The 24,747-nt window shown below is 48.8% G+C and overlaps 1 protein-coding gene across 2 annotated transcripts in view; it reads right to left on the bottom strand.

The window, feature by feature from the left end:
- LOC146859586 (mitochondrial carrier homolog 2-like) overlaps positions 1 to 24,747 on the bottom strand; it is a 201,421-nt gene that overhangs the window by 55,685 nt on the left and 120,989 nt on the right. For both annotated transcript variants that reach the window (XM_085646523.1, XM_085646522.1), the window contains exons 7-10: positions 18,181 to 18,232; positions 17,070 to 17,129; positions 13,836 to 13,929; positions 11,517 to 11,564 (exon numbers count right to left, since the gene is read on the bottom strand). In XM_085646523.1, the coding sequence (XP_085502649.1) occupies positions 11,517 to 11,564; positions 13,836 to 13,929; positions 17,070 to 17,129; positions 18,181 to 18,232 (254 nt within the window). The remainder of the gene's footprint in view (positions 1 to 11,516; positions 11,565 to 13,835; positions 13,930 to 17,069; positions 17,130 to 18,180; positions 18,233 to 24,747) is intronic.

The following is a 24,747-nucleotide window of genomic DNA, read 5'->3' as shown; positions in this document are numbered from 1 at the left end:
TTACCACATGAGAAATGTAGAAGCTCTTCCCCGCGAGTCCTCTTGTATATGCTACAATTGCTGCTAAGTAAACTTTCAGTGACACGAAGGTCAGTCTACACTGCAGTAGATGTGTTTAGTACCTTAGAACGGTCCCTTTTGTGATTTTTGGGGAAAGACCTTATCCGAGGCACCATAGTTTGTATCGTTTCCATTTTGCTGTGTAACATTTTTTAGTGTTGGGCTTTCTCGCTTCCCTTAGGATTGCCATAGTACTTTCTGGTAGCTTTAGGTGCGCAAACTCCATGTCCTCAGGAGCAATGCAGCGAGGCTCAGGCTTTCTGGATCTGGGTGGAGCACTCTTGCCTCGTGCATGGTCAGTAAGTCTAGTCTGTTTGGCAATTTGTGAATTGTCCCTCGAGAGATCTCCATTATCTCGGTCTCGCCCATTGTGGGGCAATGAGAATCATTGACATGTGGCTGATCTTGCATTTATTGATTACTTTGTGGAGTAGTGGTATCGGGGAAAAGCGTAGCAAATCTCCCCGACTAGTTTATCTAGAGCGCATTGCCTAGGGACCGATTACAAGATTGCCTGGACGCGAAGCGTTGGCAATTTGCTTTTTGGGGTGTTGCAAAGATGTCGACTTCTGGAGTTCCCCATTTGCGAAAATTCCTGTAGAGTTCGTATGGATTCGTCTCACTGGTGGCATGACAAAGCTCGTCTGATCAGTCAGTCAGCTTCTACACTGACCTTGCCTGGCAGGTGGATTGCTATTATGCTTATGTTACATGGGATCGCCCACGTCCAGAGTTGCTGAGCTAGAGTTGAAAGTGCTACAAAATGTGTTCCCCCTTGTTTATGTAAAACATGGTGGTTGTGTTGTCCGTTTGGATCAGAATTTTGTTCCCGTACAACTTTCTGAAAGGTTTTTAAGGCTAGTTACACTGTCTTTATCTCTAGGATGTTGTGCTGTACAGCTTCTTACTGTGTCCACAGTCCCCTCACCTCTGGGTTTTCCATATGAGCTCCCCACCCCATTTGTTAGGCATCTGTTATGGTCACTGTTGGGAGTTGGTTGCTTGAAGGGTCTCCCTTGGGATATGTTCCCCATGTTCCACCAGGTTATTTCTTCCTGTATTTTTTGTGTCACAACCACTAGATCCTCCCAACTCCCTGTTGCTTGTGACCTCTGCGCTTGAAGCCATTCCTGGAATTGTCTCATGTTCAGACGAATGTTGGGAATCACTTGAATGCATGAAGCCATCATTCCTAGCAGCTTGCCCACTGTCCTCACTGTCAGAGCTTGCCCCTTCCGGTATAACTGTGTCTCACTCAACAGGGATATTGTTAATTTCTCGCTCGGGAATACTTTCCCCACTACTGTATCTATTCTTGCTCCCAAGAACATTTGTCTTTTCTGGCTCTGGTGAAGATTTGTCCCAGTGTATTGAAAAACCGAGCTGCATTAGTGTATCTATTACCTGGTGTATGTGCCCTTTGCAGACTTTGTACGAGTTTGCCCTTACTAACCAGTCGTCTAGGTATGGGTATACATGTATTCCCTCCTTTCTTAAGTGTGTGGCTACTGTTGCTAGACACTTTGGGAACACTCTTGGTGCTGACTTTAGACCGAATGTTAGCACTTTGAATAGGAAGTGAGTGTCGTAGACTACAAATCTTAGTAATGTTTTGTGTCTGTTGATCATTGGGATGTGCAGATAGGCATCTTTTAAGTCTATCGTAGCCATGTAGTCTCCCTTTTGTACCCGAGGTATTACCTCTTGCAGGGTCGTCATCTTGAATCTGCGCCTGGAAGGGCCAAAAACACAGGGATTGAGGGTATAGCAGCGCGAACACCAAGCACAAAATATTATTTTAAAAATAGGCGATTCTGCATTGGAAACCCACACAAGTGAGGTATCATTTTTATCGGGAGACCAAGGGGAATGCTGGGTTGTAGGACATTTTTGCCAGCGCGGTGATCCCACACAAAAATGTCAGGAAAATATATTTTAGCTAAATTTGCGGTTTGAAGGGGACTCTGGGTAGAAAACTTTGGGGATTCCACAAAATCCACACTTCGCCGGACTCCCCCGGGGTGTCTTGTTTTCAAAAATGTCTGGGATTGGTAGGTTTCACTAGACAGCCGCCGAACCTAGGTGACTCCCTCACAAAACAAGGTCTTTTTGCAATCAATAATTTTGAAGTCTACACAGTACATTTTGGGCCGTTTCATGCCCATTCTGGGTAGCCCCTATACCAGCAGTATAAAAAAAAAAGGAATATGCTACTTACCAGTATGCATCTGTTCTTGGCATGTAGAGCTGCAGAGTTGTACACTTAGCATAGGTCGCCATCTGGTGTTGGGCCCGGATGTTTGCAGTTTGTTTTTCTTCTTGGACCGTCTTTGGAAGTCACGAGTTTGGTGACTCCTCCTTCGGTCCGTACTGCGCATGGGCTTCGGCTCCATCCTCAGATTGTTTTTCGCCAACAGGGAAATGATGGAGCGTAGTAATAACAGTGAGAAACCCATGTGTGTTGTATCTAAATAAGATGGACTGGAACGGATACAGGTAGCCGGGGAGGCGGGTGGGCGTGTACAACTCTGCAGCTCTACATGCCAAGAACAGATGCATACTGGTAAGTAGCATATTCCGTTCGAGGCATATGAGCTGCAGATTGTACACTTAGCATAGATTATATAGCAGTACCCAACCTTAGCGGCGACCACCGGTATCCGTTGCAGCTGTTTGAAAGAGTGTTTTTAGTACAGCCTGGCCCACCCTAGCTTGCTGCTGGGAGTGCACATCTACACAGTAGTGTTTTGTGAATGTGTGCGGTGTAGACCATGTGGCTGCCTTGCATATGTCATCTAAGGGTATATTCCCTAGAAAAGCCATAGAAGCCCCTAACTTTCTTGTAGAGTGGGCTCTAGGGGGAACAGATAATGTTCTCTTTGCCTTCTGATAGCAAATTTGTATGCATTTTACAATCCACCTAGCTATCCCTGATTTTGAGATGGGGTTGCCTTTATGTGGTGGAGAAAAGGAAACGAACAACTGTTTGGTCTTCCTGAAGGGTTGCGTTCTTTGTATGTAATATAGCAACGCTCTTTTCACATCTAGTGTGTGTAAGGCCCTTTCCGCAACAGATTGGGGTTGCGAAAAGAAGACAGGTAATTCCACTGATTGATTGAGGTGGAAGGGGGTAATGACTTTGGGCAGGAACTTCGGATTAGTTCGAAGTATGACCTTGCTGTGATGCATTTGTATGTAAGGTTCCTGTATGGTGAACGCTTGTATTTCACCAACCCTTCTAAGGGAAGTGATAGCTACAAGGAAAGCTGTTTTCCAGGTGAGAAATTGTAGCTCACATTTGTGCATTGGTTCGAAGGGCGGACCCATTAGTCGTGTAAGGACCAAATTTAGATTCCATACAGGGGAGGGTGGTGCCCTGGGAGGAATTACTCGTTTAAGGCCTTCCATGAAGGCTTTAATAGCGGGCACTCTGAAGAGTGACAAATGCTGTCTGTTTTGTAGATAGGCAGCGATCGCTGCTAGGTGTAGGCGTATGGATGAATACGCCAGGTTACACCTGTGAAGATGGAGCAGATAGCATATGATGTGTTGTATGGATGCATCTAGAGGGTTGATTGTATTGTTACGGCAGTACATTACAAATCTTTTCCACTTTGCGGCATAGCATGCTCTAGTGGTAGGACGTCTGGCTTCCATGATGATGTTCATGCAATCAGGGGGAAGGTTAAGGTACCCGAATTCTAAGATTTCAGGAGCCAGATCGCCAGGTTGAGCTGAGCTGGGTCCGGGTGCCTGATTTCTCCATGGTTCTGGGTTAGGAGGCATGGGGAAAGGTGCAGTTTTTGATGTGGTACCACTGATAGTTGTAGTAGCGTGGTGTACCACGGCTGTCTGGCCCACGTCGGAGCTACCAGAATGAGTGTGAGGGAGTGCTGTTGTAGTTTCCTGACCACTAATGGAATTAGTGGGAGAGGTGGAAAGGCGTATGCAAATCTGCCTGACCAGTTCATCCATATCGCATTGCCCTTGGACAATGGGTGTGGGTATCTGGCGGCGAAGCTTGGGCATTTTTTGTTTTCGTGGGTGGCGAAGAGGTCTATTTGAGGATGCCCCCACTGTTGGAAGAATGGGTGAAGAACTTGTGGATGCAGTTCCCATTCGTGTAGTTGTTGAGTCTGTCTGCTGAGCAGATCTGCTATGGTGTTTTGTACGCCTGGAACATGTTGTGCCAGGAGAAAAATGTTTTGGGGAATTGCCCATCTCCATATGCTCTGGGCTAAGCGGGAGAGCTGGGGAGAGTGTGTCCCCCCCTGTTTCTGTATATAATACATCGCAGTCATGTTGTCTGTGCGAATGAGGACTGCTTTGCCTGAAATCTGCTTTTGGAAAGATTTTAGGGCTAGAAAGATCGCCAAAAGCTCCAGATGGTTGATGTGGAGCGTTTTTTGCTGTGGCGTCCATAGACCTTGCATTGTGAGGTGTAAGAGGTGCGCTCCCCAGCCGGAGAGCGATGCGTCCGCTGTTAGAGTCACTTGGGGAACCGGGTCCAGGAACGGCCGTCCCTTGGAAAGGTTTGTGGTGTTCCACCACTGCAGAGAGTGATGTGTGCGGCCGTCCACCAACACCAGATCCGTCAGCTGACCCTGGGCCTGGTTCCAGTGTTGTGCTAGGCACTCCTGAAGTGGACGCATGTGGAGTCTTGCATGGGGCACTATGAAGATGCAAGACGCCATCATTCCTATGAGCTTCATAAACACTCTTGCTGGTAGAGAGTGTTGAGGAAGGAATATTTTGCGTAAGGCTAGAATGCTTGTGATTCTGGCTGAGTTTGGATAGGCAATACCTTTTGAGGTGTCTATGGTGGCCCCGAGATATTGCTTTGTGTGAGATGGTATGAGGTGGGACTTTTGGTAGTTCACCGTGAAGCCTAGCTGATGAAGCAGTTGGATGGTGCTGTTTGTATGTTGCACGCATTGGTGGTAGGACGCGGCTTTTATGAGCCAGTCGTCTAAGTAAGGGAAGACGTGAACATGTTGACGTCTGAGGTGTGCTGCTACTACTGCTAGGCATTTGGTAAACACCCGTGGTGCAGTGGTGACCCCGAAGGGGAGAACCTTGAATTGGTAGTGTTGCCCGTCCACCACGAACCTGAGGTATTTTCTGTGAGAGGGGTGTATTGGAATGTGAAAGTACGCGTCTTTCAGATCCAGTGTTGTGAGAAAGTCTCCCTGGCAGAGGAGTGGGAGGACTTGTTGTAAGGTGACCATGTGAAAGTGGTCTGAATGTATGTAGGCATTTAGAGGCCGGAGATCCAGAATGGGTCTGAGGGTCTCGTCTTTCTTTGGGATTAAGAAATATAGGGAGTAGACCCCTAGATTTCGTTGATTGTCGGGTACCTGCTCTATAGCGTGTTTCTGGAGGAGCGAGAGTACCTCTTGTTTGAGCAGTGTGGAATGCTCTTGGGACATTGGACGGTGCCTTGGTGGGATATTGGGTGGGGTAGATGTTAGCTCGAGGCAGTACCCTGACCGAATGATTTGGGTCACCCATTTGTCCGATGTTATGGACTCCCATACGTGGATAAAATCTTGTAGTCTGCCCCCGACCGGAGTGGAATGGTCTGGGGGGAGCGAAGGGGAGTCATTGTGCGGGTGGGGTGGCAGAACGGGTATTGTTGGTTTTGCCCCTGCCCTTATTGTTGTTGCCTCTGTAACCACCTCTTTGGTTGCCCTTTGAAAAGGTATTTTGAGGAGGGGATTTGTAGGAGGTAGAGGCATTATCGGTGGAGGAGCCTCTACCTGTGCCACGAAAGGACGAGCGTCGAAAGGAACGCTTAGAGGCTTGGGTCTGGAGCGCTCCCATAGACTTTGCTGTGTCTGTATCTTTCTTCATTTTTTCGAGCGCTTCGTCTACCTTTGGGCCAAAGAGTGTTTGCTGGTCAAAGGTGTGATTAAGTATTGATGTCTGGACCTCAGGCTTGAACCCTGATATCCTGAGCCAGGCATGGCGGCGAAGCAGGACACTGGTGTTTATGGCTCTAGAAGCAGTGTCTGCTGCATCGAGGGCACACTTAATGGAGGTATTTGTGATTAGTTTGCCCTCCTGTATCAGGTCATGAGCTTGGCGTTTGTATTTCTCTGGAAGGTGCTGCATAAGAGCCTCTAATTCATCATAGTGTGCTCTATCATATCGCGCAAGCAGTGCTTGTGTATTTGCAATGCGCCACATGTTTGCAGCCTGGTAGGCGGTGCGTTTACCAGACGCGTCCAGAAGTTTAGATTCCTTGTCTGGTGGTGGGGCATCTCCTGAGGATTGGGAGTTAGCCCGCTTTCTAGCTGTGGAGACAACTAGGGAATCTAGAGGAGCAGGGCCCTTGATGTATGCAGGGTCTGTGGGTGCCGCCTTGTACTTCTTCTCTATTCTAGGGTTTAGTACTCTGGCTCTGACAGGGTCTTTGAATACCTCTGTAGCGTGCTTGGTGACACCCTTAAGCATGGGTAAAATAGCAGTGGAACGATCTTGTAGATCAAATGTGTCCAGTAGGAAGTCTTCTTCCACTGGTTCAGTGTGCATGTCCACCCCATGGTAGTGTGCTGCTCTCTGCACTAAATGGTGAAACCCTAAAGAGTCCTCTGGAGGAGACGGCCTTGATGGGTATAGGTCGTCTTGAGGTACATTGGGTACATCAGGGTTATTATAATCCTCCCATGGATCTGGGGTCCCTGGTGGAGTGGGATCCATTGGGGCGTCCCCTGGGTCATTGTCCGGGTCCCCGTCATCCGGATCTGGGGATGGGGCCGGATCGTAGTGAGGTAAAGGTGGAGGGGGTGGTGGTGGGAGGGGGGGTGGCAGTGGGGAGGGTACTCTAAGGGGAGAAGTAGCTGAGTCCCTCTTTTTGGGTGGAGGAGGAGGAGCCGGAGCCTCAAGGCGACGCTTCTTAGTAATCACAGTCAAAAGGCCAGTCTTTGGATCTCTGGACAAAGTCTTTTGTAAAGGGTCTGGTGTAAACAGAGCCAATGGCGCCGAGTCGTCTGTCGGCACCGGCGATTTCGGAACCGGAGGTTTCGATGTTCTGTGTACGCCATGCTTTTTGGAGGTCTCCGTGTGTTTCGGCGTCGAATGCTGTTTCGGCGCCGGAGCGTCGGTGCCGACCGATTTCTGTTTGTGTTTGGTCGGCGCCGAGTGTCCAGGCTTCGGCACCGGTGGTTTCGGAGTCGAGCTGGATTTTGCAGGCTTCGGTGCCGAGTGGTGTTTATCGGCACCGGGCGTCGGCTGGCTCGATCCCGAGCTGCCGTGAGACTTTGAGTGCTTCGACACCGGGCCCGAAGGTGGGGTGATCGAGGCTTTGGTTTTGGTTTTGCCCAGGCCGGCAGGCGAGGGAGTAACCGGAGTCTCTTTGGTTTTCGGTGCGGGGCTGGGAGGGGGCATTGTACTCACGGCCCGCTGTCCTGGTGTTACGTCCTCCAGGTCGGAGTCGTCGGCCTCGGAAGCGCTGACGATGTCTTCTCCCAGTTCGGTGTGTGTCTGCCCCGAAGCTTCGGCGTCGTCTCCGAAGATGTCCGGTGGAGCTGTCGAGGATGAGTGCGCCATGGTGCGTCGAGCCCTTCGATCTCGGATCGTTTTCTTCGATCGAAAAGACTTGCAGGCGGGGCAGTCTCGAGCCTCGTGTTCCGGAGAGAGGCAAAGGTTACACACCTGATGGAGGTCGGTGTGGGGAAATTTAGACCCACATTTTGGGCACTTTTTAAACGGAGTCCTTTCCATCGGCCGGGACCGGAGTCGCGGAGGGCCCGAAGGCCGGTGTCGATGTACGGGATGGAAAAAGTGCCGCTTCGAGAGATGAAGATGATGAAGGAACTCGAAGAATCGAGGATTTTCCGTCGAGGCTGGAACCGTAGAAGTTCGAAGCCGGAGCACGAAGTATCACATCCGAGCCCGATGGCGGAAAAAAACAATCTGAGGATGGAGCCGAAGCCCATGCGCAGTACGGACCGAAGGAGGAGTCACCAAACTCGTGACTTCCAAAGACGGTCCAAGAAGAAAAACAAACTGCAAACATCCGGGCCCAACACCAGATGGCGACCTATGCTAAGTGTACAATCTGCAGCTCATATGCCTCGAACACATAATCGCTGCCGCCTAGCAATTCAGAGGCTACTGCCATCTGCCTCGTGCCTGCGTCCAGCGAGTGGTAGAGAGACATGAGAAGACTTTGGGCAGTGTTTCCAGCACCCCCCAAAAATAATGTGTTGCTCTCTACTGAAGGACAACTAACCTGAAACACGTGTCCAGAGATACACAGCGATGGCTGTACCAACAAGGATGAAAAACTGAAGCCTGACACCGAATTACGTGTTATCATGCACTGCATTTACTATGATGCATCGGGGCAAACTGAGTGCTGGGATGTGAAGCAGTGTGTGCCCACCGTCCTCCAAATGGGGCAAACTCTTGGATGATGCCGAAAAGTACCTTGATGTTGTATGCGTGGGTGGGTGGAGATTCTGTCCAGGAATGCTTTCTTCCTCGAGTATCTGAGGAATTTGTGGTGGGCTTTGGTGGCTGCTTTGAAGCTGTCGAAGTCTGCTGTTTTGGAGTTACTCCATAGCTTTTCGAGGCGTCTGCAGGTTTGTCTAGATTCTCGGACTTCAGTGGAGAACCAGCAGGCTTTCTTGGCGTTGGGGGCGAAGGTGTTGGCGCAGTCAGTGATCCATGTGTGTAGGGTACGGGCAAGAGTGGTTGGGTCGTCTGTAGCGGTGGGTGCGGAGGGAGGCGGTGAGCTAGTCGTCGAGGACTTGCTTTTAGGAGCGGAAATTTCAGCTCCGAAACCTGCTTCCTTTTCGGTATGAAGGATTTCAGCTCTGAACCGGATTTGGACTGGAAGGTTTCGGATCCTAAGAGAATTTCGGTCGACTCGGTCCAGAACCGACAGGCTTGACTAACTGTTTCGGTGCAGGGCCGGAAGGCGGGGCATCAGAAACATTGTCTCGGTGCCGGCCTTGGCCAGAGGTGGTGCTGAAGCCTTAGGTGTTTTGGGTATGGGCTTAAGAGGCAAGGGATCATTGGTACTCATGGCACCATGCCCCGGAGGCACGTCTTCAGACTCCATGTCTTTCTCGAGTTCCGAATCAGACTCTGGAACAGAGATGGCCTCTTCTTCTGCCGCTTTGACATCTTCATGCTCGGATTCTTCACCGATGAAATCCGGAGTGTGTTGAATAGTTGACATTGCATTTCACAATGCCGAGTGAGTCGGTCCCGAAGAGTCTTTTTGGACCGAAACAACTTACCAGCGCCGCAATCGTCTTCTTTGTGCTTCGGAGACAAGCACAAGTTACACACTTTATGCGAGTCAGTGCGAGGGTACTTAGCGTGGCACCGAGGGCAGAATATAAATGAAGTCCGTTCCATCGACAGAACACCAGACCGACGCGGTCAGGCCCAAAGGCCGCCCACAAAATGTTCAATCGAAAATGAAGGATTCGATGACCGAAGCAATACGTAGCGAAGTAAACTCGTACGAAACAATACCGTCGAGGGTAGAGTGGATTGCGCACCGAGGGGAACCTGAAGAACGGTTTCGAACAGGAACTCGGCAATACACCTCCGAACTTGATGGCTGAAAAAAAACAATCTAACAATGAAGTAGATGCCCATGCCCACTATCACCGAAAGGAGGAGTCACCTTACCACGTGACTGGTAAGTCTTCTTCGAAGATCCGGATCCAACAGTAGATGGCAGAATAATGCAAAGCATGTGTATCTACAGCACACGTGCCTCGAACACAACTGTTTCACTGCAGCATGAAGCGGTCCTCAAAGCACAGGCTGCAGTTTATTGTTTTATCTACACTTTCTTGCATTCACATTGTCAGACTCCTTTCTGATGACCCTTTCGATTGCTGGAAACACCATTTCCAAAACTAATAACCCACCTCAGCTCCACTCTTTAGACTTTCCCCTTCCAAGGCATCGAGGACAACCAGCTTTCATCATCTTTAAAGCAACCCTCTACATCACAACCATGCGCACCTTAAACCAGGAAGCATTCAAACTTCTAACTGGGCCCAATAATACCAAAAACGGAACAGTGCTCCATTCTTACCAGCAGGCATCAAACTTTCCTTGGCCACAGAACCGTCCCCAAATTTCAACTCACTAGGTGACAAACCCCACACTCAACATATACGCCACCTCCACATTTTAACCCTGCGCTGTCCATATCACCAACCAAGAATAACTCACAGGCATCCAACACACAATCCACACCACCCACAAAACCAACCACGCCTTTAAAGCCAGCTTTACAAAGTATCATCACCTCTCAAACCAAAGTGCCCCCAAACACACCCCAAAATGTACCAGACATCAAGCCCTGCACAACAAATACAGCACCAATAGGTCCTGCTCAACCCGATGCACAACAGATAGATCCTGTTCAATCCAATGTAGCACAGACACGGTCCCTGTTCAATCCAAGGTAGCACAGACACGGTCCCTGCACAGCCTAATGCAGCACAGATACAAGCCCTGCACATCCCAACGCAGCAGAGATACAAGCCCTGCACAACCCAATGCAGCAGAGATACAAGCCCTGCACAACCCAATGCAGCAGGGATACAAGCCCTACACAACCCAATGCAGCAGGGATACAAGCCCTACACAACCCAATGCAGCAGGGATACAAGCCCTACACAACCCAATGCAGCAGAGATACAAGCCCTGCACATCCCAACGCAGCAGAGATACAGGCCCTGCACAATCCAACGCAGCAGAGATACAAGCCCTGCACAACCCAATGCAGCAGAGATACAAGCCCTGCACAACCCAATGCAGCAGAGATACAAGCCCTGCACAACCCAGCACAGCAGAGATACAAGCCCTGCACAACCCAATGCAGGGATACAAGCCCTGCACAACCCAATGCAGCAGAGATACAAGCCCTACACAACCCAATGCAGCAGGGATACAAGCCCTGCACAACCCAATGCAGCAGAGATACAAGCCCTGCACAACCCAATGCAGGAATACAAGCCCTGCACAACCCAATGCAGGAATACAAGCCCTGCACAACCCAACACAGCATAGATACAAGTCCTGCACAACCCAACACAGCATAGATACAAGCCGTGCACAACCCAACACAGCATAGATACAAGCCCTGCACAACCCAACACAGCATAGATACAAGCCATGCACAACCCAACGCAGCAGTGATACAGGCCCTGCACAACCCAACGCAGCAGGGATACAAGCCCTGCACAACCCAATGCAGCATAGATACAAGTCCTGCACAACCCAATGCAGGGATACAAGCCCTGCACAACCCAACGCAGCAGAGATACAAGACCTAATGTGATTTCGAATTTAATACAATTTATTGATGTAGGAACAGTGACTAGACAGTGAGGAGAGGATGGGCTAGTATGTTTTAGATAAGCTCAAGAAACGGAGAACCGCCCCAACACTGAAGTATAGAATAAAATGGCACTTACTCCAGTGACAGCTTGAGAGTAGCCCTTCATCTCACTCATACTAGACATCTGTGAAAAGAAAAAAGATCCCATTTACCAGAAAATGGAGGAGACGAAGTATCGAAATAGACATTTGCAGGAACATCCCGACAGGGTGCAGTGCCAGGGACTCCAGACAGCCACCAGTACCAGGGGAGTCCTGAGCCACTTGTACGTAAACACAAGGGAGGAAACCTAAGCTGCTTCTATAGAGACGTCAGACTGAGGAGAGAAGAGACGAAAAGCAAGAAAACAAGAGGAGAGGAAAGGGTAAAGGAAAGGGTAAAGGAAAGAGGAGAGGAGCTGAACCAGTCAGGCATAAGAATTCCAGATGAGATCTGAGCAACTCAGGTGCCACAGAACACGAGACAGGATGCTCTCATACACAAACGCCACAGAGGCAAAAATGAGTGACTTGTCACTTCAGTTCCTTAATGTTGACTTCTTTCATGGAATCATTACCCTTCGTCAGGCTGGCTGTCCTCTGCAACTTTAAATAGCAGTGAACAATTTTAAGATGGTCATAGGCCTCAACGTTTATTTAGTAGCCTGTCCTCACTGAAAACAACCCAAGCTTCAGCCAATGGGTGAAGTGTGGAGCTCTCTTACTCCCCCTAGGGGCCACCACAGCTCTGATGTCTACTGCACCTCATGTGGCAGGAAGTCTCTGCTTTAACTCATGTTTGACCCGTCATTCGTCACTTTCAGTCCTCCCTGGACTTCAGTCAGCCACTTCGTCAACTGAGTTGCATTGACGGTCATTTCTGGGAATTACAGATTAGTACTGGTTCAGAGGGACTGTCGCCAGCTGCCACAGTGGCTAAGAAGGAATAAAGTTCTCTTCAAATCCAGCTTGCACGGCGGACAACAGATCTACTCTGAGGCATCGAATGATCAGACCAGGCTTTGCCTTTATCCCAGTCATAAAGCGTCTCGCGGCAACAACTGGATCACCTGCCTTCAAAGATGCTTCAGAATAAGAAGGTTGGAAACACCTCCTTCTAAAGGAGATGCCCACTCCTCTGGGGAAGATTCTGTGAAAAGTGCCCCCTTCAAGCACTTCACGAAGGTGAAAGCCACCTCCTCCAACCCCACTCCTCTGGGGAAGATTCTGTGGAAAGTGCCCCCTTCAAACACTTCACGAAGGTGAAAGCCACCTCCTCCAAACACCACTCCTCTGGGGAAGATTCTGTGAAAAGTGCCCCCTTCAAGCACTTCACGAAGGTGAAAGCCACCTCCTCCAACCCCACTCCTCTGGGTTAGAGTCTGTGAAAAGTGCCCCCTTCAAGCACTTCACGAAGGTGAAAGCCACCTCCTCCAACCCCACTCATCTGGGGAAGATTCTGGGAAAAGTGCCTCCTTCAAGCACTTCACGAAGGTGAAAGCCACCTCCTCCAACCCCACTCCTCTGGGGAAGATTCTGTGAAAAGTGCCCCCTTCAAGCACTTCACGAAGGTGAAAGCCACCTCCTCCAACCACCACTCCTCTGGGGAAGATTCTGTGAAAAGTGCCCCCTTCAAGCACTTCACGAAGGTGAAAGCCACCTCCTCCAACCCCACTCCTCTGGGGAAGATTCTGTGAAAAGTGCCCCCTTCAAGCACTTCACGAAGGTGAAAGCCACCTCCTCCAACCCCACTCCTCTGGGGAAGATTCTGTGAAAAGTGCCCCCTTCAAGCACTTCACAAAGTTGAAAGCCACCTCCTCCAACCATCACTCAGTCTTTTTTTTTAAATGACAAAGAACAACCTGGGCAAAAAACGGTGTGGAAAATCTAGTGTTTCACACACGCTTCCAGTCAGACTTACCGCCCAAGTCCTTAGCAACCAAACCTCCACTGTCAATGAGAAAGGCACAGTGGTTGATGACCGTTCCATCTATGTGCTTCTTCAGAATGATTCAAGCATGTGAATATATGAAAGATCCAGGGCTGGATAACCTGAGCGACTTGTTCCTCATTCACAAGGTCAGAAGAGGAGACAAGGATCAGTTTGACCCAGGAGAATGTGTGCTGGTGCGAGCAGTGTTCCTCTATGGGCACCTCGAGCAGGTACAAGAACACTTCAAGGCATCCGCACCGACTCTAGCATTTCACCCAGACATAGCACGGAGCTCACAAATGGGGAAGATCTTAATGGTATAGAAAGTGTACTTGGGTGAAAGACAGCAGAAACTGTAGTACGTCATGAAACCCACACCGAAACAACCAAGAAAGGAAGACACCCAAATCCCCCCAGTCTGGGACAGGCAGAGGCACACACCTTACCCCACTCTGGGACAAGCAGACGCGCACATACACCTTACCCCATTTTCCAGTGCGTAGGTGTTGATGAAGTAGGCCAGCATATTACAGAGCCACAAAGAAATGATGTCACCCAGCAGACGTGGAACTAGGCCGCTAGAAGGAGAGAGGAACTAGCCATGTAAATACTGAAGAAACAAGCACATGTAACATGGTAACATGGAAGATTTTGGAACAGGGAGACTTTGATTAAAACATGCCAAGGTGTGGAGACTGACCGGAGTAGGACACTAGAACCCACTCAGGTGTGTAGGCTATCAGACAGACCAACCACCTGCCCGAACAGCAAAAGCTGAAAGGTGCAACATAAAAGGCTGCCCGGCTGAAGTGGATATGAAAGCGAAGATACAAACTGCGCTGCAAAGGTAGAGCTAGAAAGTGACGAATGTTCCTAAGGGAAGCATACTGGGCATCACATCTAGGACTAACACTAAAGGTACAATCCTTGTACAAAGCACAAGGTGAGACGACATCTGTTGGAACATCGAGGACCGAGAAGCTGCACCATCATGGAATACGCAAAGAATCACTGGGAGCTGCAAGCATTACTGTCAGCACCGCTGATACCTAAAGCGGGGGGGAATGCGACTATCCAACTGCTAACAGGTGTGACCTGACCAGCACCACAATCACTGCCACCAACAAAACAGGAAAGAAAGGTAAAAGCAAAATATTTATCAGCTTACTTTTCACTAAGCAGCAAACCCTGCAGAAGGTATTAATTCTCTATGGGCCAACACTTGGACTACAGTAAACCCGACAACAAATCATGTGTGGTGTCTTCTGCTTCTTAAAGCCACGTGTGCCCAGATCACAGTATTTGGTCTGTGCTTATAAGACTTAATCAGCCCATTTTACTAAACCCATGCACTAGCTCTGGTGGGGAAGTGCGGGCTACACCACTTACTAACTATAACTAGGCTTTCCTGTTTTTCAGTTTCTGTTTTTGGTAAATTCTGGTGGGGGTTTTTCAGTGTTTTCAAGTGATTTCAATACCTTTAAAAAACAGTGGTTATCAGTGGTTACACATTTTTGCACCATTAAAAACAACAAACAGTGTTTTTCCGGTGTTTATGGAACGTTTTGCTTTTATTATTGCTCCCTTTCTGCACTGCTAGTGCATGGTATATACACAGTGTACGTACAGTGTATATGAGGTCCAAATACATTTTTAGAAATCAAACTTAATATAGTACACCTTACAATATTTCTTTAAAGAATCTTTGGTCATGTGCGCTCGCTTTTTCCTTCCCATGTAAACTTATCTGTGAAAAGGCCCTCTGAACATTGGCACTTGAGATGGGCAACGCCAAAACAGCCAGTACATAATATGCTAACTCTGGCCACTGGTCAACATGTGTTGGACTGGGCGTATGTGCCCTCAGTTATTGAAGCAGTCAACAATGAAGCAGTATTTTTGAAACTCCGGAGTACTTGTGCAGAGTACCTCACTGAGGCTTCATTGACTTCAAATGCCAGGGTTGGTGAAGGAACATTTCTAGGCATCATTGCTAGCCATTTCTCATACATTGTAAAATTAAAGTTACCGACTAGCTCCTCAACATGTCTCTGCTTACCAAGTGGCTAGCACTCTAACATGGAACATGTTGCAGTGCCAAAGTCACTATAAGTGTCGTTCAGCCTACTCAATGAGATATTTCACTTCTACGCCAATTATGCTGAACACTTGGTAGACAAGAGTGTATAGAGACTAGTTTTTTTATGTCCACTACAGCAGTCTGAGTTTCCTGTAAAATCTAAGAATGCAGCAGAGTGGACTTTTATTCACATCACTATCAATGTGCGACTGAGGAACCTCTCATTTCTTGCCTTTGGCATCATCACTCCGCAAAAATTATTCTGTAGAGGGTCACCACACGGACAATATAGAATTCACAGCCTCGAGAACGGAGAATCACCAGCTAAGTGACACGGTGGGATGACTCTCTCTTTGATGCCACTCAAAGCACAAAATGAGAAATATTTGTGTTTTAGTTTCGGTACATACCAAAACAGTGTACCAGAATGGACTAAAAAGTCAATAGCATTCTTCATTTACTCTGAAGATTACAAAGATGCTTTCAGTATTCCATCTAAAAAGTGGCAAGGATCTCTTACAGGAAAGTTCTTCAGCTCAGATATCGATTTGAACAGGTCATCACACAACTCTTTTCATAAAAATGTAATGTACATATTCGGAAAGATTCTTATGAAACCAGCCATTTTACCTATCCGTCAAAGAAAGAAATGTAGCCAAAACATTAAATTTGATTTTGATATTTCCTGATTCTCTACAGTTTATAAAATAATTAAACAAGACCCAAAGCATGCTTCTAAACTCTGCATCTTAAGACCAAAGACCACAAAACTGGAAAGAGCAAAAGGAAGAAGAAACAACATTTTATTGACATCTCTAAACAACAAAAGTCAAGCAAAATAATGTTAGCCCAGTCTTTCTTGCTGCTGCCTTGTATAACAAAGTAACATTGTATTGGCCCTTTCAGGAAGAAATAAAAATGACTGACTCCCCTTTTTCTTTCTTTGAATGCCATTTAGTTTGTGGCTGTGCAGGTGTTTTTTCAGTGTTCATATGTTTACACTGGTGACGGCTAATTCCCTTTCGGTGGGGTTTTATCAGTTATTATAGGTTTAAACCTAAAACCGGACAGCCTAACTATAACATAACGTGCATTTGTAAAGCACACCTTCACCCAAGGGTATCCTGGCTCTGAATAACAGATGTATATTGTTACCCAACTCAATAGTACTCCTTTTATCGACCTCGGAAGGATGAAAGGCTGCGTGGACCCACCGGGATTTGAACCTGTGACCATGAGGTTGAACACAGGTCCCTACAGTGGACGCATTAGTCCACCAAGCCACCAGACCCTTCTGCTAGGACTGGATCGTGATAGTTACCCATTGCGCAAAGAATAAAAAGATGGACCAGTCGCTGCATATATCAGTTCTCGATCATTCTTTATCCAGTTTCCCTGGCAGAAAAAAAACGCGACCCTGTTGTAGAAAGGTAGATAAACACCAGACTAGAGTAGGCCACATCTGTAGAGCAGGAAGTGCTTCATAAATCAGTGCTCCATTGAAATATGTGATGTTGCTTTTGTTACATCTTAGTTTTAGCTCCAATTAACCAGATTTCTAGTTTCATCCTACTCCGCAGAGCCCCCACTCCCATTCCCACGAGCTGACAACATGGACACAGAACAATCAGAACTTACGCAAAGAGGCCCAAGATCCCATCCTCGCGGTAAACTGTGACCATGGAATCAATAACTCCACTGCAAAGAAAAGAGGGTACAAGTTACACATCGCCCAGGAAGCAGATGGACAACACTTGCAGCCAAGCAGAGCCAGAGAGAACCGATCCACACTGCTCAACATAAACTCCAACAGAACTAATGCGCCAAGGATCAGAGCACGCCCCACACCACTTGTGCAGACTGGCAGAGGAGGAGAACCACAAGGGCACGCAGAGGAGAATGACCACAAGGGCATGGCTTCTGCAACCTATCTGCTCCATCACAACCTGCACGCCAAGGATCAGTGCCTGCATCACACCGCTGCTGCAGGCTGGCAGAGGAGGACCACCACACATGGCTCCTACCACCAGTCTGCTCAACCACAACTAACGTGCCAAGCATCAATTCCTGCATCACACCGCTGCTGCAGGCTGGCAGAGGAGCACCACCATGAGGACATGGCTTCTACCACCTGCTGCTCCATCACGACCAGTGTGCCAAGGATCAGTGCCTGCATCACACCGCTGGTGCGCACTGGCTGAGGAACACCACTATGAGGACATGGCTTCTCCCATTCATTTGCTGCATCACATCCCGCAACAACAAACAGTACCTGTGCAGGAGCTCAAGGCTGGTAGAGAATCAAGAGAGGGTAGGCATTCCAACACTTGCAACCTTTACCAGCGCCTGATCAAGGGGCTCCACAGTGATACAGGCAACACCATTCACCAACCATCCGCTGCGCCACGCCTCAGGAAAGGATCAGGGCCACATCACAAATGTGCAGGTATCAAACTAGCAGAGAAGGTGGTGTACGGTCAGGAGAGCAGACTTAGCATCTCCTGCTCACAATCAGCAGTACAGATCTGTGGCTGCATCTCAGGCACTGACGTGGAGCCAAAGGTATAAGTCATTCACACACCAGAAAATTCTGGCGGTACATGGGAGGTTGGAACACAGCCATGAGCTTGGCTCTCTCAAGCCGGATCTTTCAACTCCAACCACAGGAAGAGGACTAGTGAACTAAACTCCACTTTATTTACTACCGAGAAAGGATGACTCCTTCTGTGCTTCAGAGCTCAGTACCTACCTGTACTTGGTCTCACGCCCGATGAACTGCACCATACATCTGAGAGTTATCACTGCAGAGAAAACACAATGACACCACTGGAATTAAACTTCAGGACGAGAACGGTGCTCCACAACAGAGCTTGTATTCATCTTTTGGAGCACAATACACAGACTAAGAATAGAAGCACAGTTAGCAAGCGATCTAATATCTCAATAACAGACGATGAAAAATAGGAGCAAACCTAGGGCATTGGAGGAAAAAAGGAATTAATTCCGCACCAGATTACGGCAGGTGTATCAATATGAAATGAAATATCCCCAATCCTCAACGCTAGACAACTTATAATGGAAAATAATCTCAAACCACAAAACCAACGCCTGTGGAGTTTATCTAAAACTAATAAATCACAATATATTTAAAAGCAAAACAATCAGAAAAACAAAAAGGTTTTTTTATTCTCCCTCTTAAAGGCGAAAAACTAACTTTTCCTAGGCAGGCCATATAGGGTCACCAAAACCCGAAGATTCAGTCGCAGCAGAACAAGTGATCAGTACAGCTAGGACTGTTCAAGATTCCAGGGCACTGGATCCCACAGTGGTGATCTATGAAGACCCTAGGGCCTAGCATTAAACATTTCTGTCAAAAGAACCAACTTCGCCCTTCCATCAATGACATTTGCGCGGTCGTTCTTTCATGGAGGCCAGGTTCCTTTTTGTCCTTGGTTTGTGGCTTTTTTTTCTTCCTGTTTCCTCATGCTCTGGTCCAGAAAACGGTTAGCTTGAGAATGGTCTGTTTAGGATCGGAGCTTGCTAGGGACACAATTATCTATGCTGTTTTTTCCCTACTGTGGAGGAGGAGGGGGGGGGGGGGGGGGACATTTTCATGGGGTAGTTGTAAGACAAAACTTTGCTATCCTAAGCCATGGCTGAACTTATTTCTGGGTACCTTTGATGATATGGGGGGGAATCTAGTGGAGTGAAGAGACCAGGGTTTGACCCTAGCTCATTTCTTGCAAGGGAGGTCAGGCACAGCAAAGGTGGGATCTAGCTAGACCAGTCTCTTCAAGAGAAGTCAAGTGCAACTAAGGGATCAAGGTGGGATCTGCTTACAAGACTGTCTTCTAGAGGTGGCATCAGCCTACACCACTCTCTTCTAGAGGTGGCATCAGCCTACACCAGTCTCCTCTAGAGCACTAGCAGCTTAGGGATAAAGGTGGGATTGGCTTACACCACTGTCTTCTAGAGGCGGCATCAGCCTACACCAGTCTCCTCTAGAGAAGTCTAGTGCAGCTCAGGGATAAAGGTGGGATTGGCTTACACCACTGTCTTCTAGGAGGTGGAAACTGCCTAAGCCAGTCTCTCCTAGAGGTGGCATCAGCCTAAGCCAGTCTCTCCTAGAGGTGGCATCAGCCTACACCAGTCTCTTCTAGAGGTGGCATCAGCCTACACCAGTCTCTTCTAGAGGTGGCATCAGCCTACACCAGTCTCTTCTAGAGGTGGCATCAGCCTAAACCAGTCTCTTCTAGAGGTGGCATCAGCCTACACCAGTCTCTTCTAGAGGTGGCATCAGCCTACACCAGTCTCTTCTAGAGGTATCAGCCTACACCAGTCTCCTCTAGAGGTATCAGCCTACACCAGTCTCCTCTAGAGGTATCAGCCTACACCAGTCTCCTCTAGAGAAGTCTAGTGCAGCTTAGGGATAAAGGTGGGATTGGCTTACACCACTGTCTTCTAGGAGGTGGCATCAGCCTACACCACGCTCTCCACTCTCGCCTAGAGGTGGCATCAGCCTACGCCACTCTCGCCTCGAGGTGGCATCAGCCTACGCCAGCATCTCTCCTAGAGGTGGGATCTGCCTACGCCAGCATCTCTTCTAGAGGTGGGATCTGCCTACCAGCATCTCTTCTAGAGGTGGGATCGTCTCTTCTAGAGGTAGGATCGTCTCTTTGAGAGGTAGGATCGTCTCTTCGAGAGGTAGGATCGTCTCTTCGAGAGGTAGGATCGTCTCTTCGAGAGGTAGGATCGTCTCTTCGAGAGGTAGGATCGTCTCATCTGGAGGTGGCATCTGCCTACACCAGCCTCATCTGGAGGTGGCATCTGCCTACACCAGCCTCTTCTAGTAGTGTCTAGTGCAGCAAAGGACAAAGGTGGGATCTGCCTACACCAGTATCTTCTAGAGGTGGGATCTGCCTACAACAGTATCTTCTAGAGGTGGGATCTACCTACACCAGTCTCTTCTACAGTGTTCTAGCTCAAAGGGACCAAGGTGTGATCTGCCTACACCAGTCTTATTTATTTAAGGGTTTTGTACTGCGCCTGAATCACCCCCTGAGGGGTACCTCTGTGCTTTGGACTGTGCTGCTCAACGGGCTGAAGGGCAATGTTAAAATAGGGTAGTCTTAAGAAGTTTCCTGAAGCGCAAATAGTCAGGGCATTGTCTCAGGTGAATGGGGAGCTGGTTCCAGTAAAGGGGAGCAAGGTAAGAAAAGGATTTCCCATCTAGGCTAGTTTTCCTGACCCTGGGGACTAAAAAGCGATTTGCTTCCTGACCTAAGGGTCCTTGTAGGAGTGTAATGCTAGAGTTTCCTAGAGATGCAAAGAGGGCCTTTGTTATGCAAGGCCTTATGGACGATACAGCAGACTTTGAATTTAACATGCTTGTGGCTGGAAGCAAGCCAGTGGAGCTGTTGAAGGGGGAAGGGTAGCCGTTTTGAACAGGGCGTTCATGACGAGGCGCGCAGCAGTGTTCTGGACCACCTGCAACCTGCTGAGTGAAGACTCGTTAGCAGAGACCAGGAGAGCGTTGCAGAAGTCTAGACTGCTCATTACCGTGGTCTGAATGAGGGTTTTACGGGTGTAATCAGTAAGAAAAGGAAAGGACCGCGTAGCAGGCCCAACACATAGAAGCAGGCGCTGCCCGTGTGAGCAGCAAGCTCCTTCAAGGATAAGGCACAATCTAGACGAATGTCCAAGTTTTTAACTAGGGCCTTAGGGCCAGGAGGGGCGCCAAGGGCTGCCGGCAACAAGTCTGGGGTCCACAGTAGAGGGGCATCTCCGAAGAGCATGATCTCAGTCTTCATTGCATTAGGTTGGAGTAAATTACTTTTTGTCCAATGAGCAATGGCTGTCATTCCCTCCAAAAATGTGGGCTGATCCGACGTGGAAGATTTGTTAAAGGAGAAGAGAAGCTGGTTGTCATCAGCATAAGAGATGGGCAGGAAGCCGCTGGACCTAAGTAGGTTGGGCAAGGGAGCAATATAGGTGTTAAACAATGTAGGGCTCAAACATGAGCCCTAAGGAACACCCTTGGTAAGTTCCATCTTCTTCGACCTAGATTGACAGTGAGTACGGGAGGACATGAAGCTCGTCATCCACTGAAGGGCAAGTCCTCCAAGTCCAATCTCCGGAGCAAGATCTGGGGTGAGACCGTGTCAAACGAGGCAGAAAGGTCCAACAGCATGAGAACTGTAGAGAGGACACTGTCTAAGGTAATCCTGATGTTATCCGTTACCTCCAAGAGGGCAGACTCCGTGCTGTATTTGGGCCTGAAATCAGATTGAGAGGGGTCCAGGCTGCCAGTATTTTCGACATGGACAGATAGATGTTGATTGATGTATTTTTCCAGGACTTTGCTCAGGAGAGGTAGTAAGGAAATGGGGCGGAGATTGGAGAGATCTTCCATAGGGACCTTGGAATTTTTGCGGATATAGAGGACCTGTGCCGCCTTCCATTCCCGGGGAAGATGACCCTCTCAGAGAGGTTGAGAATCGTGCCTCTGAGGGAGGACAGTTGGTTGGAAAGGGATGTGGCTACTTCTGCAGGAATAACATCCAGGGGAGAGCCTGATTTTACAGTGTGAATTAAGGCTGCCAGCACCTCGGTAGACATAGGGTGGGGGGGGGGGGGGTTGAGGGGGGGGACTCTCCAGCAGTTGTGTAGTTGCAGATACTGGTGAGTCGGGAGGCAAAGCATTTAGTTGCTGGCTGCCAAGGGGGGAGATCTGATCATAGAGGAGTTCAATTTTCTGCGAGAAGTACTGAGCGATGTCGTTACAGAGAGCTTGAGGAGGAGTCTCGGGGTTATCACAGGCCTTGGGACTAGTGAAAGATTTCAGTATCTGGAATAGGGTTTTGGGGGTGTTCTCTGCCTTAACTGTAAGGCGATAAATGTTTTGCGCGCTCCCTTTATGTTTTTGTGGTGGGTGGAGAGGGCATTCTTGAAGTTGTCTTTGTCCCTCGTTTCCTGGGACCTGTGCCAGCATCGCTCCAGAATTTTGCACTGCCATTTTTTGTCACGAAGCCCGGGGAAGTACCAAGCTGATTAAGGCCGCCTAGCTGCATTCGGAAATGATGTAAGAGGCGCAAACAAATCAATGGCCCTAGTAACAGCAGAATTGTACCCGGAAAGGCCATCCTCAATGTTGGAGGGTTCAACTTCCCAGGGTGGCGAGAAGGCAGCCTGGAAGGTATCCAGGGTGATCTTACACCATTTTCTGCGGACACTGTGGGAGGCTGAAGGGGGAACAGCAGTCGCGCTGGGACCCAGAATTATAACTTCAATTGATGCATGGTCTGACCAAGTCAGTGGCTGTGGGGGTTCACACGTGATACAAGGAGCGTTGGAAAAGATGATATCAAGTGTGTGAACCGCAGAATGGGTCGGGCCATCGTTAAGCCCAGGAGAGCCAGGTCTCCTAGCAGCAGTGACGTGTCGGGGAGGGTGGTACATTCACTGTGCACGTTGAAGTCGCCAAACAGTAGAAATGTATTAGTCGAGATTACATGGGGAGCAATTCTTCCCGTAAGCTGGAGTGAAAAGTCTGCCAAAGGGCCAGGAGGCCGGGACACTAAGGCACCATTCCAGCTGAGTTGCTGATGGAAATCAATGTGAAAGACAGAAATTTCAATATTAGCATTGCAACGTTGCTCGACAGACCGATATACAGTCTTTATAAGTAATAGCAATCCCGCCCCCCCCCCCCCCTTTTTGTTTGTCTGTCTATCCTTAGGAACCGATAGCCAGCTGGTAGCGCTAAGGTAATGGCAGGAGTAGAGTTCGGATTAAGCCATGTGTCTGTCAGGAACCCTAAATCAGGGTTAACCGAGGTAAGTAGATCCCACACCGCTGTAGCATGTTTAGGGAGGAATCGGACATTACATAGACACCTTACTAGCCTCTTCTAGAGGAGTCCGATGCAGCAAAGGGCTCAGGGTGGGATCTGCCTGCACCAGTCTGCACCAGTCTCTTCTAGAGGTGGCATCAGCCTGCACCGGTCTCTTCTAGAGGTGGTGTAGGAAGGTGGATATCTGACTATGGTTACCCCCAATTTTTTGCCTAGTGTCTAGCTGGTTTTTCGACTTAGTTGGCCTGAGATCCTGCCATTCAGGATCTCAGCCTAGCTGTTCTCTCTTTAAAATGGACTCCATGTACCCTAGGTACATACCCAATTGGTTGGATCACCCTGTGAGCCCCTGTACCAGTGTACACTAGGTACCCAGGGCATTGGTGTATCTAAGGCCTACCAGGGGCTGAAGCATGTATTATGCCACCCCTGGCCTGGCCTAACAAATTTGACACAACTGGCTGATCACTCAGCTGGGGTAAGTTGGTGTAACCACCTCTTACTTAGGTGTAGTATACCTATACCTAACCTTAAATGGGACACATGTTAACCTATAAGTCACTCCTATGGCAGGCCTTGACAATCCTGAAGGCAGAGTGCTTGGTTCCGTGTGAGATGGTGCTCTGGCATGAGCTGAGCCTGTCTGCAGTGATCGGAACAACTTCCTTCTACTGTTTCCAGACATCGTCATACCATATACTCTTAAGTGCATTATGAACCTCGCGGTTAAATGCTATCTTTGGTTTGGCTTTATCAAAACATGTCGAGTAAGGTGTCATACGAATTGGAATACTAACCCCTCGCCAATTCTGGCGACGGGGTTAGCATTCCACCCTTCTAGAGGGACACGACATGTACAGTACCTGAAACCCGGGTAAAATCAGACATAGCCTCAGCTCCACAAAATGGACGCTGCCACCACAGACACAAGTCTGCCCTCCTGCTGCTGGGAGTCCTTCCAGCTTGGGAGGTGTGGACAAAGGGTTTCCTGCCAGGGGAGGTGCGTGCACCACCCCAGACAGGATTTTGTGTATTGGTCAGGTAGGGCTTGAAAGGAACCAGACATGCCTGAGGCTCACAAGGAGCCTCGGTGCATATGCCAGTTCAAACCGGTCCTGGGGCACACCAGCCCTGGACCTGGGGCGAGCTGGACAAAGGATTGGGGGTGTAACCACCCCCCTTCCTGGTCCCACCCATAGGGAGGGACCTAGCAGGTAGTCCGGCCCCTAGAATCCGAATAAAGGTAGGAGCTGTGTCCTAAAACTTTAGACATCCTGGAATCAACTTAACTACAAGAAGAAGACGGGAACTTCGACGCTCTGCCGCACAGAGGACTGAAGCCAATCTCCCCTGTGGTCAGGGAGTGACCACCTTGCTAACGCAAGCACCATCCAGCGAATCAACGTCTGCTTTGCCGCCGTCTCCCGCCGGAGCACGAGCGCAGAGACTGACAAGACCTGGACC

Source organism: Triturus cristatus, chromosome 3_1 (assembly GCF_964204655.1).
Source record: "Triturus cristatus chromosome 3_1, aTriCri1.1, whole genome shotgun sequence".
Taxonomy (NCBI): Eukaryota; Metazoa; Chordata; class Amphibia; order Caudata; family Salamandridae; genus Triturus; species Triturus cristatus.
This window is presented reverse-complemented; position numbering and strand designations above follow the sequence as displayed.